The 17,880-nt window shown below is 36.6% G+C and overlaps 1 protein-coding gene across 1 annotated transcript in view; it reads left to right on the top strand.

The window, feature by feature from the left end:
• The window catches only part of GPR126 (G protein-coupled receptor 126), a 190,214-nt gene extending 172,942 nt beyond the window's left edge, over positions 1–17,272 (top strand). The window contains exons 22-24 of the mRNA XM_006834705.1: positions 10,305–10,406; positions 11,228–11,380; positions 17,094–17,272. Coding sequence (XP_006834768.1) covers positions 10,305–10,406; positions 11,228–11,380; positions 17,094–17,272 — 434 coding nt within the window. The remainder of the gene's footprint in view (positions 1–10,304; positions 10,407–11,227; positions 11,381–17,093) is intronic.
• Positions 17,273–17,880: the final 608 nt, after the last annotated feature.

The following is a 17,880-nucleotide window of genomic DNA, read 5'->3' as shown; positions in this document are numbered from 1 at the left end:
AGTACCTAAATAAATATTGACAAAATGTCTCTTAACATTAAAAATTCTATAGTTTTATATGTCAGTACCTAAATAAATATTGACAAAATGTCTCTTAACATTAAAAATTCTATAGTTTTATATGTCAGTATAAATATTGGCAAAAATTTCTCTTAACATTAAAAATTCTATATTTTATATTTCAGTATTGTACATGAAAGACACATTGGTCAGTCATCCCAATTCTGTTTTTGCTTTTAGAATTTCTTGGCAGTTTCTGTAAACTTCAACAGCTACAGTTGTCTGTTCAACTTAGTTTCCATTCATGGGAATTGAGATGTTTTATTTTTCCCAGCATGGGTCTCCATCAGGAGGGGAAAAATGTTGTAAACCGTCATAAATCACTGAGGCTTAAAACCGACTTTAAATTGTATAAATTCAGAACAGATTTCTGCACATCAGTGATATTTAAAACACCTCCAAAAAATAAAGGAATTCAAATTTAAAACATAGTGATACAGAGTACATGAGTCTACTAACAATTGCTTACGGGCCAGGCTTGTACAAAATAATACTCAGAATCTATGGAGAGTCACTTCATGGGTTTGCTGGCAAGTTTTCTTCCAAGGGAGGCTTTGTTGTACGAAGTATGTTCTTTATTTTAAAATGGAATGTAGACTATAGCCAGTTTAAAGAAACGATTTGATAAGTACAACATAAATTCAGATAGTACTTAAGTAAATTAGATTTTGTCTGGTTTTTGTTTGTTTTGTTTTTCCCCTTTTCTTTCTTTCTTTCTGTCATTCTGTATTCCAGCAAAAAGTTGATGTTGTCCCTTTACCTCATGAAGTATATGGTCTAGTAGAGTAGGTTGACATTCATAATATATACTATAGTACAAAATGTGCTGTAGAATATTGGAACCCTTGACAGAGGACTTGATGTCTCCGCTGAAATTTGAAGGATGAATAGGAATTAAGTAGATGAAAGCTGGGAGTAGGAGTTGGGAAAAGATTATTTCAAGCCAAGGACACAAAAATTGCAAAAGTTACTGTGGTTAGTGATGACAACACGTGTTCCAGGAATTAAGAGAAAGATCAGAAAATGAAAAGGAGAGTAACGGAAGTAGTTCATGTAAGAGGGAGGCCATGGCTACACCAAGAAAGCCCATATTTAGATGTTTGTCAGAGCAATGGGAAAGGTTCCCTGTAGCGTAGTAGGTTATGCATTGGGCTGGTAACCACAAGGTCAGCAGTTCAAATTTCACATCTGGTCCACAAGAGAAAGTTGAGACTGTCTGCTCTCAAAAAAATTGACCAACTCTATGGCACACAACCACCACCAAAGAGCAAGGGGAAGGTGTTGAAAGGTGTTAGGCATGTAGAGTGATGTCAGGTTTACATCTTGCAAAAATGAAACTGAACGTAATGTGAAAAATGAATTCTAATAGTACAACAGTAGATATGGTGCTGTTGTGTGCGTTCAAGTTAGTTCCAACTCATAGTGACCCTATAGAGGGTTCCCGAGAGAGGCTGGTGGGTTTGACCATTAGTGCTCACCCTAAAGCGCCACACCCGTGCCCAATAGTGGATGTTGTTGTTGTTATGTGCTGTCGAATCAGTTTTGATGGATAGTGGCCCTGTATAAAGTTTCTGAGGCTGTAAATATTTTCAGGAGCAGAAACCCTCATCTTCTTCCTACGAAATGGCTGGAGGGCTCCAAATGCCAGCATCCTTTTGACTTTTTTTTTTTTTTTTACATTTGCAAAGCCACATAGTAATGACAGACAAAAGCCAAGGGGATGAGTTCTATGTGCAAGCCAGATTGTTAACCAAAGGATTGATGTTTAAGTATTTGTTTTTTTTCTTCTTCTAAGTAATAGTTAAATAGTCCCCACAGAGACCAGCATTCAACACAAGCCTCTACAATCTACAGTGAATATGATACCAATACTTAGACATAGATTTTGCTTTTTATCTAACATGCTAGTTGAATGTGATTCCAGGAAAGTAAAGGACTAGATCTCAGAAATGAAATCCAACTACTTAATGAAACATTTCAGACTATTTCCCACTCTCTAGCTTAGAGCATCCTCTGAGATATCCCTTCACCACCTCCCTGTACCATAGCTGCTGAACCAGCCTCTACCTGTATACTTTAATAGGAGGGTTTGACAAAGTGTAGTCTATTCAGCATCCTCTCCTATTAATACCTATTGATTGGCAAGCTAGCTGCCCCCATACTTGCTGCCTTGGTCCCCCGTCACAACTGAAAAATGTTTTTTCAATGGAAATATTTCAAAATTTACTCAGAATTAAAACATCTTGAGTTCACATCCTGTATTTAAAAAAAAAAAAAAAAAGAATGAGCGTATACTTTTGATTACTGGAAACTGGTTTTCCACTAAGAAATCAGAAAAGAGTAGTATGAGAAGATAAAAGACTGATAAGGAATCCGCTTCTTAAAAATATGAAGTCTGTGATTTTCTTATTGTTCCAGTTTGGATGAGACTCTGCATTTGTTTTGGTAAAATAAAGAATCGAGACAGTCGTCAAGCTGAGAAACTATTGCTAAAGAGCGTTGGTTTGGATGTGATCATTTTTCAGGATAAACTTCACAATGAAAGGCTTATTGTGGACTTGGTTTTGTTAGATATAAAGATTTCATGAAGCTAGTACTGCACTGTTAAGAGGACATAAAAGCTCTAGTTATGAATTCAATCATTTGGGTTATGTTACTTTCATTTCCAAAATGTATGGGGCAGTGTTCCTTCCTCTTTGGTCAGTTAAATAAAGCTATTCTATGAAAACCATCATCCTGGGTCATAGCTTAAGGTATTTTCAGAAAGATAGAAAAACCTAATTTTCCATGGTTGTTGTTAAGTGCCCGCAAGTTGGTTCTGACTCATAGTGACCTTGTATAGGGTTTCTGAAGAGCTGCTGGTGAGCTTGAACAGCCGACCTTGAAATTCAAACCAACTTTGCAGTCTGGTGCATTAACCTCCACCATACCACTGAGCCCTGGTGGCACAGTGATTAAGCGCTCAGGTGCTACCCTAAAGCTTGATGGTTCAAATCCAAAAGCCTCTTTGTATGAGAAAGATCTGATAGTCAATTTCCCTAAAGATTACAGCCTTAGAAACCCTCTGGGGCAAGTTCTATTCCATCCTACAGAGTCACTGTAAGTCAGAATTCACTCGATGGTAATGGGCTTTATGAAGAAACTTTTGAAAACTTTGTGATATGGTTGACATGAAGCTCCTCAAAAGGAAATAATTTGATAGAAAGAAATCAGGGAGAGAGGTGGAAAAGAAGACAAATTCCTTTGAGTGTCCATGAAAACTCTGAAGTTTTATGATTTTAGTTCTGCTTCTAGCACCAAAATCCATTATTGTTGTTGTTGTTGTTAAGTACTGTTGAGTTGGTTCTGACCCATAGTGGCCCTGTATAGGGTTTCCAAGGAGCGCTTGGTGAGCTTGAACTGCTGACCTAGGGGTTGAAACCGACTTTACAGTCCAATTCATTAACACACAGCACCATTCCACTCCAAATTTAAGAGGGAACACCATCTGTTTTCTTACTTAAGCTTCTCAGTGCCTTTGACTCTCTGCTACATTTTCTCTACTCCTTTTTGAAATGTTTCGAATTTCTTTCCATTCTTCTCATGTGTTTCATTCCACAGTTCCATGGCTGAAATCTACAAGGGATATTTTACCTGAAGAGAATTTGCATATATTTATTTCCAGGCTAACTTAAACTCATGTTTTAAAAAGTTGGGGTTAGAGGGGGTGGCTAAATACTACAAATAGTAAAATAACCTATTGTGATAATCCTACTCTGACTTAAAATGGAAAATTCTCTTAATGCTAAAGAATAACCAATGAACTGCAAACCACAAAGTTCATGGATCAAGATTGTCAGCTGCTCCGCAGAAGAAAGGTGAGGCTTTGAGGGTGCACCTCAAAGATTTAAAAGCCTCAGAAACCCTATACAGGGTCGGTATGAATCATAACAAATTCGATGACACTTAATATCAACAAAGAATCTGCATAATATCTTAGAATTTAAAACATACTCATAACTAAGAATTCTAATTTTTCATGCTTTTTATCTAGTTTTATTTCATTGGTTCATAGTGGGAGCAGGAGCATTTCAATGACTTCTCTTTTATCATATAATTTTACAGGAGAGAAATCAGATTTTAAAATCAATTTTATCGTTGTGTATTAAACTTCATTGTTGTTGTTGTTGTCGTTAGGTGCCATCGAGTCGGTACCAACTCATAGCGACCCTATGTACAATAGAACAAAGCACTGCTCGATCTTGGGCCAACCTCACAATTGCTGCCACGCTTGAGTCCATTGATGCTGCCACTTTGCCAATACATTTCACTGGGGGTCTTCCTCTTTTTCTCTGACCCTCCACCTTACCAAACATGATATCCTTCTTCAGTGATTGGTCCCTCCTGACAATATGTCCAAAGTATGAGAGACAAAGTTTGGCCATCCTGGCCTCCACACTCTGGCTGTACTTCTTCCAACACATATCTGTTGGGTTTTTTTTTTCAATATTCTCCTCCATCACCATAACTCAAATACGACAGTTCTTCTACGGTCTTCCTTATTCACTGTCCAGCTTTCACATGCATATGAGGTTATTGAAAATACCATGGCTTGAGTCAGGTACACCTTAGTCCTCAAGCTGACATCTTTGCTCTTCAACACTTTAAAAGGTCTTGTGCAGCAGATTTGCCTAATATAATATGTTGTTTGATTCCTTGACTGCTGCTTCCATGAGTGTTGATAGTTGATCTAGGAAGAATGAAGTCCTTGACAACTTCATTGGATACCTGTATTTTATAGGAAAATGTGGTTGCTTAAAAATAGACAATGTCATCTAATTATTACATAATTATAATTTAGAGTAATTCTGCTCCATCTGCAAAATTGTTTTACTGAATCAGTTTGATCATCTTTAACTACATTCTCCCTGGCTGTGGTAAACAACAAATCCTCAAAATAATTTGCATCCTAGCCACCCCAGTAAGGCTGAAAAAGTGAACCTGTGATCTAACTCTTTTCCATTGGGCACAACTTTTGAAGAGTTTTTCCTCTGTATATATGACATTATAAAAACTGAGTGTGAGAAAAGAATAATAGAATATTAATAGGGAAGTACCTTCTAGTACATTGCACCTTCTGTCCTCAAATAAAAGGAAATCAGTTACTCAGTGTAAGGTTTCAATGTTGCAAGTCATACCTGGATTAATGCCCTTAATTGAAGTTGATTATCAGTTCCTTGGTTGTCTATATTTCCAGTGGTGGGACAAAAATACTTTCAAGAACAAGCTCTACAAATGCTCACCCAATAAGGAAAAATAGAGTAAACCCAAGGCAGAATGCTCTCTTCTCTTCAACCACAGTGACTTTTCTTCTGTAACCTCCATATCTCCCTCCGCACCCCTGTGTTGATGTTACCTCAGGCTTCCTTGTTCTCCACTCTCCTTACTCCGTGACAGCCTCAGCCCTTAAAATTGGAAAGAGGCTGGTAATCAATTCAGTTAGATGCCTTTGCTTATTCATGAATGTTATTTGCTTATATAAATGATTTCATGTATTAGCAAATTAGATGGGGAATTTTGGTTTGTAGTTATGGTCAGCTTTTTAAAAACTGTCAGAAATAGTCATTTAGAGTGAGAATATGAGGTCTAAACTTACAACTGTCTTCTTCCTACTCCTTCAGAAGGTGGATAGACTATTTCTGAGGAATTTTGTGTGAAGGACAATCTTCCCCTTCTCTGAGACTGGTCTCCTTGCATAGGCCAGGCTACCTGCTCTCCAGCTTTTTCTCCCCACCTTAGCTTCTTCCTGCCTTTAACACACCACAGGACTTTTCAGGAGGGTTTTGATTTCTGAAACATGGAAACTTAATTTGCATTTATTACAGCTTGTGTTTTTTTTTTTCTTTTACCTAGAACTTCCCTTTGGTGTTATTGTCAGTTGCCATCCAGTCGATTTTCAAGTCATAGTGACTCGGTGACAGAGTAGAACTGCCCCAGAGGGTTTCTTAGGCTACATTATTTGTAATGTTATATTGCATAATGTAGTAATATTTCAGATAATGAACTTCATCACTAAGATCTATTTCCTACACTAATCATGATATTACTTTACTCAGATCATCATGTGCCTCATTTGTACTTCTTAAGGAGTAAATATGTTTAAATTTCTCAGGAATTTTTTAGTAGGCTAGTCAGTTTTTTAGTAGACGGTTCTTGGTATGGTGCTGTGGGTTAATGCTCTGGACAGCAAGTTTGGTTTGAACCATAGGTCGGCAGTTCAGTCTCACTAAATGCTCCTTGGAAACCTATACAGGGATGCTATGCGTTGAAACCGACTCAATTTCACTTAACAACAGCAGTCATTTTTTTGAAATTGATGAAAATTTAGTCAGTATTTCCATAATGGTATCTCTCTACAAATCAAACCTAGATGACCTACTCCATGCCATGTACTGTTCCTGGGCTCATTAATTACCAAACAATTAATGGCCAAACATTAATGACCACTCCAGAGAAGTGAAATCAGCCCTGATGCATTTCACTGTGGTCAGTGAAATACTGCAAACTCCTCTCCTAATACCTTCCCGATATACTTTATAATAATGTAATTTGTTCTGAAATAAAATAATGGGCTACTTTTAGTTATGATTTTAAATAATTAGATATATATAGTATAGTCTTAAACATTTGTTCTAACTTGACTATGTTGTTGTTGTTAAGTGCCATCAAGTTGATTCTAACTCATAGTGACCTTGTATAGGGTTCCAAGGAACAAATGGTGAATTTGAACTGACTTTGCAGTTCAAACCCACGTCACAGTCCAGTGGTTATCCTACAGTGCCATGGATTATATAAAGGGTATTTTCAACACTCTGCCCCACCTTTTCCTCTTGTACAAGCTACAATGTAATGTGTAGTTTTCTCAATGAATATTCCATATTCAAAGAGATCAATCTGTGTCCCTCAAACATTCTACAATAAATCTTACTTTCATATCATTCCGTTCACTATATGAAAGCTAAGATGGTCTACCTTGTTGACCTTTGAACCTTCAACTTCTAAAACATAGTACCTGCTGTTCAGCAGTTATTAATAAATAGTAATTGAATGAATTGCCCCTTCTGGAAATTATCCTCACCTCCCAACCTGCAATTTTCTTAGAGCATCACATCCTCTTAAAAACTCTTCCATGTGGAAACTAGTTTGGTGGTTCTTCAAAAGTTGCTGTTGTTGTCGTGTGCCTCTGAGTCGATTCCGACCCACCATAACCTGCCTAAGGTTTTCAAGAGCAGCTGGTGGGTTTGAACTGGAGGTTAGCAGTCCAGTGATTATCCTACAACTCCACATCAGAGTCCATAATTACCATGTTGTTGTTAAGTAACTTCGAGTTGGTTCTATCTTATAGCGACACTGTATAGGGTTTCTGAGGCTTTAAATTTCCTAGATATACACATTCAAGACATGAAAACAGATACACCAGTGTTCCTTGCAGTATAAATGACAATAATCAAAAGAGGAAACAACACAAGTGTCCCTCAACACAGATCAATGAATAAACAAAATGTGATATATGTATATATATATATATATCAAACTGAGTATTTATCAGTCATGAGGAGAACTGAAGTTCTGATACATGTAATAACATAGATGAACCTTGGAAATATGCAGAGTAAAATTAATCAGACACACAAAAAAGACAAATATTGTATGATCTCACTTATATAAAATATCTAAGCACCTAGAGTCCAGAGTAGATGTGTTGTCACCAGGGTCTGGGAAAGGATCGAATGGCAGAGTAGTGTTGTCAAGGGTATTTTCGTTTTGAGGTGATAACATTTGGGAAACAGATAGTGATGATGGTTGTCTTAACATGGTGAATGCAATTAATATCACTGAATTGTACACTTAAAATATTTGATATGGCAAATTTTTTGTTATATGAAAGGGCCTCAAAAAGTTCATGGACAAACTTAATTATCTTTTAATTCCATTTTTTACACAAACTATTTGAAATTCTTGGGTATATATTTTACCACAATCACATAGAAAACAAACAAACAGTAACTGTGAGGATGGCTCAGGATTGGGCAGTGTTTCATTCTGTGGTACACAGGGTAACTAGGAGTCAGAACTGACTGGACAGCACCTAACAATAAGAACAACATAAAACAAATATCTCCCTTATATAGACAGTCTACTTAGTATAGTGGGTGCACAGTGGTTTCCAAAATATAAGCAGTGGACTACAAACTACAAGGCCTGCAGTTCGAGCCCCGTAGTCACTGTGCAGGAGAAAGATGTGGCCTTCAGCATCCACAAAAATCACTAAAGACTCAGAAACCCTATATGAGGGTCGCTATGAGTCAGACCCGACTGGTGGTGGTGGTGGTTATGTGCTGTGGTGTCAGTACCAACTAACAGGGACCTTGTATAGGATCTCCAAGGCTGTAAATCTTTACAGGAGCAGAAAGCTTCGTCTTCCCCCTGTGGAACCACTGGTTGTTTCAAACTGCTGACCATGAGATTAGCAGCCCGATGCATAACCACTAATGTTACCAGAGCTCCTTCAGAACTGACAAGTCGGTACTAAATAAAAACAACTTAGTTTAGTGTATTACCAGAGAAGTACCTCAACAACTCTAGGGCTTTTCCGAAATGTATGTCTTAAATTCATTTTCATTGCATACCCATTATGCCTTAATTTATGTTCTATTCATTTATCTTTTCTTAACTCCCCACCTCAAACACATTAATGCATTAGTAATATATATGAACTGTTTCAAAATTTTTAATGGGAAAGGAAATAGAGAAATTCAATCTTGAAGCAGATTGGAGATTTTTATTTTGTTTTTCAAAGAGTCTCTAGAATAAGCTTGTGAGGTAACCAAGGGCAGAGAAATTGAGGGAGAAATCGATCAGGAAGCAATGAGACGGTAAAAAGCAAAAGCAGAATTCTTGGAAAGTTAAAAGGAATTGGTTTCCAAAACACAAGTGGTACAGTTAGATTTTATAGTCACAGGGAGTGACCATAAATCTGAAAAGTCTTTCACAATGTGAAAATGTTCCCATGTTAAAATGCTGTAAAACGCATACAGGTCAGGAAATAAATATATTACTTGGAGCCACATGAATCTGTTGTCTTCAGCCAATTTTGACCAACAAAAACACCATTTTACTATTGCTCACCTTAGTATGATTGCTGTCATAATGAAATGCATACATAAAATAGCTCAGGATACACAAATTAAAAATAGACGATCAACTTATAAGTGTTTTCATTTTTCCCCTGGTAGTGTAGTGGTTACGAATTGGGCTGCGAACCGCAAGGTCACAGTTCGAAACTACCAGCCGCTCCGCGGGAGAAAGATGAGGCTTTCTACTCCCGTAAAGATTTACAGCCTCGGAAACCCTGTTCAGGGTCGCTATGGGTCGAAACCGACTCGACGGCACTTAACAACAACAACAACAAACTGTATGAAACTTTTACATAATTTAAAAACAACACAAGGAAAATGGCAAATACTTTTTAAAATTGACTGTTGCTCTATTTAGGCTTGAGTTTTATATTAAGTTATAATCAATGTTGAACAGAACAGGTAAAGACGATCAGATGCATGTGATTGTTCGTTATCATTTTAGCTCTATTTGAACTTAGGTCATGTGTTCTAAAGGATCAAAACTCTCACTCCATAGTAAAGGATTTATAGGTATCCTTTCCTTAAGCTTGTTTCTTAGTGATCAGATGTAAAATAATTTCAAAGGAATTTATGTAGGATATGCTGTTGTTAGGGACTTTTGAGTCAGCTTGTACAACAACATGAAACACTGGCTCATCCTGTACCACACTCACACTTGTAATGTGGGAGCCCATTTTTGCAGCCATCGCGTCGCTTTATTTTGTTGAAAGTCTTCGTTTCCTCACTGATCCTCTCCTTTACTAAGTGTGATGTCCTTCTGCAGGGAACATGCCCAAAGCCCAAAGTGTCTGAGACCAAGTCTCATCATCATCACTTCTAAGGAACATTCTTCCAAGGCTGCACTTCTTCCAAGACGGATTTGATTGTTCTTTTAACAGTCTGTGGTGCTTTGAATATTCTTTGCCAACACTGTAATTCAAATGCATTAATTCTTCCTTGTTCTTCCTTATTCATTGGCCAGATTACATATGCATATGAGACAATTGAAAATACCAAGTCATGTGTAAGCTTTATTTCTAAAAATATTACAGTTGACTTGAATATTTGTATCCTCTTTTGCCACAGGCTTATTTATATTTATCTTCCATTGTGCTATGAAAGAGAATGTTCAGAAACAGTGGAGACGGCATCTGTGTTGTGGGAGATTTCGGTTAGCCGACAATTCAGGTAAAGAGCATCTTGCTTACTTGTTTTTATATCTAAAAGTACTCGGAAACGTTTGTCATGTGGTTTTGTATAATTAGATCAATCTAGCTCCAGTGATGATGATGTTGTTAAGTGCCATCACTTCATTTCTGACTCATGGTGATACTGTATTGGGTTTTTGAGGAGCAGTTTGTGGGTTTGAACTGTCGACCTTTATAACAGGTTATAAAGTTGGAGTCTTTAAAGCTTTTAGTTGAAATCCTAGAATATTAGGACGGAAGATATCTGAGGACTTTGGACCCAGCCCTCCTGTTGTGAAAAGGTGAAACTTGAACTCTCCCTAAGTTAAATGACTTCCCCTTGATTTTATGTCTGATTTAGCACCTCAGATTCCTAGAAGTTATACTACACCATACCCATGTTTTCAAAGTGTGAGATCCTCAATTGCTTTATTAGGCAGAGAGATTTTCCTCAGTGTAAGAAATACCTGAAAACAAGTAATATTCTATTTTTTTATTATTATTATCTATCTACCTATCCATTCATTTATTTTACCGTCAGTAGCTACTTTTTGTTGTTGTTGTTATTTTTAAAACATAGAGGTTATTTTTGTTTCACTATTAAAGTGGAATTTTAAACAGCATGTATACAGGATCAAACAAAGAAACTATCTGATTCTTCGGTTGATATTGTTTATATGTCAGTCTTCTCTGAGCCATTGCTAGCATAGCAGAAAAGTCAATGCTACAGATAAGTGACTTAAGTGATGCATTGATATTCTGTCAGAGTAGAGCATAGTCCTCATAAAGCAAGTTGATGAAAAACTACTCCATTTCTTTCAGATTGGAGTAAGACAGCTACCAATATCATCAAGAAAAGTTCTGATAATCTAGGAAAATCTTTGTCTTCAAGCTCCATTGGTTCCAGCTCAACCTACATTACATCCAAATCTAAATCTAGTTCTTCCACGTATTTCAAGAGGAACAGCCACACTGGTGAGTCATTCTAGCCATTGTAAAGATGTTCTCTAGTTCGAATTACATTTTCATTGAGAAATTTGCCAGATCATGAAGATTGATGGGTCACAGTGCTCAAAGGTACTTATTTTAGAGTTATGAAAATCAGAGTCTATTTCAATACTTTATCCAACACATTTATGGATATTTTGTCTATTTGTTTTATAACCAAGTCTGTGTAATTAATCCAGAATGTTGTTATAACATCATTTAATACCCAGGCCAATTTTCTGCAAAAAAGTACAGTATTTTGTTAAAAAAAACAATATTTTTATCTTAAAAATATGGAGTTTTAGTTGCCATTTATTTTAGTCTATGATGAAAGATACTTGACAAATGGACATAGGAACAGTGGGTAGCACTATCCAAGGCATATGTTACATGTAAGACCATTGTGTGGTTCCTAACCATCGAAGGTTTATTAGCAATTTCTCTTCAGAACAGAGAGCATCATACTTGGAAAATGGTACAGAACTTAAGAAACAGCCTTTATTTCTCTCCTGTTTTCTCATGTCATTTACTGTGACTGTAAGTTCTGACAGTGAGCATGTATATGAGCAATGCTGGAAACAGCATAGAAACTAAGAATTTTTTGCAACAGCAGCATTTGGTAGCCAGTAAGTCATGTGAACAGGTGTAATCACTACTTTTAAATTCTGAATAAACTTCTACCAGGCAAATGCCTACATTTAGCATGCTGCACTATGCTAATCAAACGCTCTTTCAAAAGAAAAATGGAACCTTAAACAAATGTGCTTGGTTATTAAATATGAGCAGACATGAATGGCACAGAAAAGGTTAATATTTGAGGTTTCATTAAGAGGAAGTGAGGGAGTATGATGTGTAATGAGTCTATGAATGTCCACATTGCACACACTTCAATGATAGATGATCCTCATGTATGCATGCATTTGAATTCTTATGCACAACCCACTTTGCACTACTTTGTCTTGCTATTGGAACACCCATGCCCTGGTATCCATGATGGAACTATGGGGAAAGAAGTGTGTTTAGAGAGTTTATTAATTCTGAAACTAATGAAAGTAGAATATGAAATTTGGAGCAGCTTAGGACAGTAGTTCTAAAAGTTATTTGGAGTTAAGGAAATTTTCAGGAATAGAATGAAGGCTGTAAACTCACTTGAAGAGTGGGATACAGCTTTTAAGTCATATGCACATGCATTTTGCTTAAAATTAGGAGACCTGTGAATCCATTCTTAGTGATACTAATATAAGAAAATGTATGATGGGTACATTATTCTAATCTATAATACTGTAAAGTAGATTAGTCTACCTACTCTGGCACAAAATAGCCTTTTCTTAGAATGCATGATTTTTATTTTCACTTTATTAAATCAAACTTAACATCAGATGCTCAGTTTGACTCATAAGTCAATTATGAAGGAATAAGAATAAGACCATTTTTGGGGGGCCTGTTGTGCATCTGAAGCCCTGGTGTGGCACTAGACTGCAAATGCACCAGACTGCAAAGCTGTGTGAACTGCAAGGTCAGCAGTCCAAGCTCACCAGCCACTCCTTGAAAACCCTATGCAGGGTCAGATCCGACTCACTGGTACTTACAACAAGCAACTACAACATAATACATCTAAGTCTAATTAGACGGAAGAAATGCTGCCTTTAAATGGCATGTCCGGGGGCAGATAATAAAGTAGATCATTTGAAATGTAGAGAACTTTGAAACTATAAAAAAAGAAAACTGAGTTGAAGATAAAAGAGGAGATGTAGAAATTATGGTACTAAAGAAAGACTTTACTATTTTAAAATTATTTTTTAAGGGATGTTATTATTTTTGTTTTCCATATAGCAAATACTTTGAGTTAGATAGGTTCTTATCACCTAGCACAAGGATATAGCCAACTACATGACTTTAAATAGGACAGTAAATTATGGTTTTCAGTCACCTGATACTTAATCAGTTCTCAGTGGAGCTGCTGGTATACTTGAAACCACTTGGGGTATGCAAAAATTCATTGCATATCATCGTCAATATCTAGTTGACTTATTTCCTGAAATTGATTTAGACATTCATATGTTTATGGTATAGATAATGTCTTCTAAGAGCATTTCTTCAACCAAAGTGGATCATCCAGGTAAAATGTCATTACCTTTTTTGAATGCATGATTTTTTTGCAAGGTAAAGAAAATATTTGCATGAGTTAAGCTAAGAGTCTTGCTACACCAGCAAATTTGCTTGTTCTTTATAATATTTCTTAGCAAGCACAATGGCATTCATTCCTGCGTTGAACTGGAATTTCTGAAATTGCAAATGGTAGTGTGCTGTGCTGGCTCTTGTCTGCATGTGGTGTCTGCGAACTGCGCCTTCTAGGAAACGTTCCATGCTCTGGAGTTAGTGGGTCGCTTGTCAGATAAAATTGCAACAGAAGCAGTATTTGACAGATGTTTCATTGTAGAATGAAGTGAAATTGTCTATATTACTGGATGTGCCGTGGTACATTCATAGAAGTCATAACCGAGAAATGGCAATTCCAAGCCTGCTTTTTGAGGATTTTTATCTGCTTGAAGTTTCAACACAGGTCAAATTAATGGTTCATTTCCCTAGCCTCTGGTTTTCTATCTTTTACCTATACTCAAAATCAATATTACTTATAACTTATTGTCTGTTGAGAAGACTAAGAATGCTATATATACTGATATACAGCCCTTTCAGAATTTTACTTTATTAGACTGGATCATAAAATTGGATCATATCCTTGGAATGGATCTGGGTCAGAAGTCTCTGCAAGTACATGACCCTGGAAATTCCCCATGAAGGCAAATGAATAATATCTTTGAAGTTTCTCTGAGGATGTGTGCTTTTTAAAAATATGAAGCATGAATTGCTCATTGCTAAGCTTTAAGTCAATAGAAAAATCCCCCAAAGAAAACCAATGGCTAATGAATATATGAACTGAAAGAAAGCAAGAATTGATCAGCTTGCTGGGTGCTGAGTGGGGAGGGGGTTTTGTGTGCTGATTCCCTGAACCACCATCACTGGGGCATAGGCATTCTACTATGTGTCCGTCTGCCTATTATTTCCATGAGTCATCATTTGTTCTTCTCTCTGGCTTGATGGGATGAAAACACCATTTTCTATTTTAGTCTTCACTATGTTAGTGTCTACTGCACCACAAGGTAACAGATGAACCATTGAAATACCTTCCAAAGACAACCGAGATAAGGATGATGGTCCTGAGCAATTGTTGATGGATTTTTAATGTTACATAACATGCTAGGTCCAATTTGAGACACAAAAAGCCTGGATTGAACATTGTAGATTGTGGAGCTATGGTCCCTTAAAGCAGCTTCTCAGGCTAGAGTTTTCTGCCTCTTCAGTACTGACCAGAAAGACTATTAATGTGGGTGGGCAAGTTCTTTGTAGAAACTCACACTTGCTCTGTCATCAGTGTGAAATTTCTATGGTTAATATTATGGTATAATTTTATTCCAAAGTGTTAGGAAAGGAAGAAAGGAAGACAGTTATAAGAAACTCTTACAGTATATAAAGACAACCATGTGAATATGTAGATAATAGACCTTAAGTGAGTTTCAAAGCACTTTCATAGTCAATTTTTAGAAAACTCTGGGGTCTAAAGAAATAATATTTAACTATGTGGTACTCAAAAATTCAGAAGAGAAATTTATAATTTGGCAGCCCATTATTTCAAAACCCAAACTGCTGCCATCAAGTTAATTCCAACTCATAGTAACTCTGTTGGACAGAGAGAACAGGAAGGCAGTCTGTCTTACAGAAGCCGACTGCCACCAGGCTTCACCCATGGAGAAACTGGTAGACTCAGACCACCAAACTTTCAGCCAGCAGTCATGGGCTTAACCACTCCACCACCAAAGCTCCTTAATATGCTAGGACTATATACAAATGTCTCTCACACTGTTGCTTTGTGCAGTAATATTACTGTGAGACTGTAGCATAGTTCACGCAGCAAATGCTTTTGTATTAAAACTGTTCTAGATGAAGAGAATTTTGATTTCTGTAATTTAAGAAATAGTTTAAAGGAATTAATGGCCACAAAGATCAATTGAATTATACACACAGTCTTGTAGTAACAGTAATTATGATGGTCTACAAGTGGATACATAGACTCTCAAGCTAAATAGAGGCAGGAAAAAGAATGGGAATACACCCATAAATATGTATAGCTTTAACAGAGGCTATTTCTACCTGTTAATTTATATGTGCTGCAAATGTATCCCTGAATATAGTAGTGTATACAAGGGGCAAAGTTACGAAAATTTCTTAGCCATAACTGACACTTAAGGGAATAAGTCTCTGGGCCTGAGGTCTCAAAACCATAGTCTCAGGGGACACCAATTGGCATAACATAGTCCGCAAAGACAGTATTCCACATCTTTCTCTGATGAGTAGCAACTGGGGCCTTAAACGCTTGTGAGTAATTATCTAAGGTGCAACTCTTAGTCACTTCCTGTTTAAACAAAGTAGAATGAAGAAAATCAGAGTCAAGGAAACAATTCGTTCAAAGGACGTGAACATCAGTCTCTATGACCCTGAGACCAGAAGAACTAGATAGAGCTTGGGTACTACTACCAGCTGCTCTGAAGGGATCACATTAGAAGGTCCTGGATAGAATTGAAGAAAAATGTGGAACAAAATTCAAACCGTAAAAAAAAAAAAAAAGGCTTACTGATCTGATAGAGTTTGGTTGAATCCCTGAGGTTCTGGCCCTTACACATCCTTCATGCCTAAAACTGACTTCCCTCCCATGGCTCAACTTTCTGCCAAATGATAGACAAGTCTAGAAAGTCAATGGCAACACCAGGGAGATACATGCTCATTATAGCAATCAATGAAAGAAGATCAAAAGGGCAACATGTGCTCAGACATAAAGCTCAGAAGGCCGGAAGAGAATAGGAAAGAAGGATGAATGAGAACAGGGAAGAGGCAGTTGCATTCTGGGGATTGCAGTCAAAGTCACCAAACAAAATATCTATGAATTATTGAATTGTAAACCAGTTTGTTCTATAAGCTTTCATCCAAATTATGCACACACACAGTGGTGCCTTTTTGCTATATTCCAATCATTTTGCAAGCTATATACCGTAGGGAAATGTGTTGAAATTAGCCTTTCATGTTCATTTTCATTTACTTTATTCTCCAATATCCTTTACATTTCATTTTTATAAGCATTTTTATTATGAAAATGTCAAGCACATGTAAAAGTAGAGAACATAGTATAATGAATCACCAAATACCCATCCCCTTTTTCCTTCCCAGTATTATTTTGGAAACATCTCAGATATAATTTCTTCTGTAAATTTTTAGCATATTGTAGTCCATTTGTTTTCTAATCTGTCACCTCTTCTTTAGAGTCATTTGTCATATATATTTCTGTAGCAGAATTCTGATTTTTAAAAATCCACTGACTCTGAAAAAACGCCATTTACAAGAACAGTTTTTGAAACAACCCCCAACATCAATTACCTAGAAGCAAATTAACATTCAATGAATATTAGGAATGAATTTTAAAGATGCAAAATATGAAGTTTTGGTGTTGTATATTGACACCCTAAGTAAGAACCAGAGCTTTATTTCCTTTGTGTTTTTCTTTGATGGACAAATAAAAGCGTTGTGGATAGTTGCTCTCGGCATGTACCAGCTCATCTCAAAGTCTAATTTTTCATATCCTTTCTTGCAGACACTGCACCCATGGATAAGTTCTCATCAAAACTAACGCATGCTGATGGAGAGCAAACATCAATCATCCCTGTCCATCAGGTCATTGATAAGGTCAAGGATTATTGCAGTGTTCGTTCAGATAACTTCTATAAAAATATTATCATGTCAGATAACTTCAGCAACAGCACAAAGTTTTGATGTCTTTAATATAAAGAAAAGGAACAAATCTGTGGAAAAGTAGAGATATGCATGCAGTGAAAAAAAAAAACAAAAAACAGGCAGATATAACTGTGTTATTACCTACATATTATACCTGCTTCTATATGAGGATATTTTTATTAAGAAGGCTTTTGTGAAGTACAGAATTCACCTGCTCAGTGTATTTCTTCCAGGGGGAATTAAGTCACTATCTCTAAAATTCACATACCAATAGAACATGACACAATAGCTACAGTGAATATGAAATTGTTTTAAAACATACATATAATTGAATCAGAACTCAGAGGGGAAACAGTAAAACCAGCGGACAAAGGGGAAGTGAAGGTAAAGACTAACCCTAGTTTAGAGCTCAGTCATCGCACACCTAATAACTAGGTTTACGTTTGTTTTCTCCATCATCTATCTCAACAGTACAAAGCACACTGATATTTAAAATTGTTTTTTGATAGCCACAAGTCCCACCTCAATTCTAACTTTTATTAAATGTTGCAGCCTCTTCTCTTCCAAACATTTTCAACCACATGTAGAAAAGAACGTTCGTTTAATGTGTGCCCCAAAATTAAAAAAAAAAAAAAATTATTAATATT

Source organism: Chrysochloris asiatica, unplaced genomic scaffold (assembly GCF_000296735.1).
Source record: "Chrysochloris asiatica unplaced genomic scaffold, ChrAsi1.0 scaffold00013, whole genome shotgun sequence".
NCBI lineage: Eukaryota > Metazoa > Chordata > Mammalia > Afrosoricida > Chrysochloridae > Chrysochloris > Chrysochloris asiatica.
This window is presented reverse-complemented; position numbering and strand designations above follow the sequence as displayed.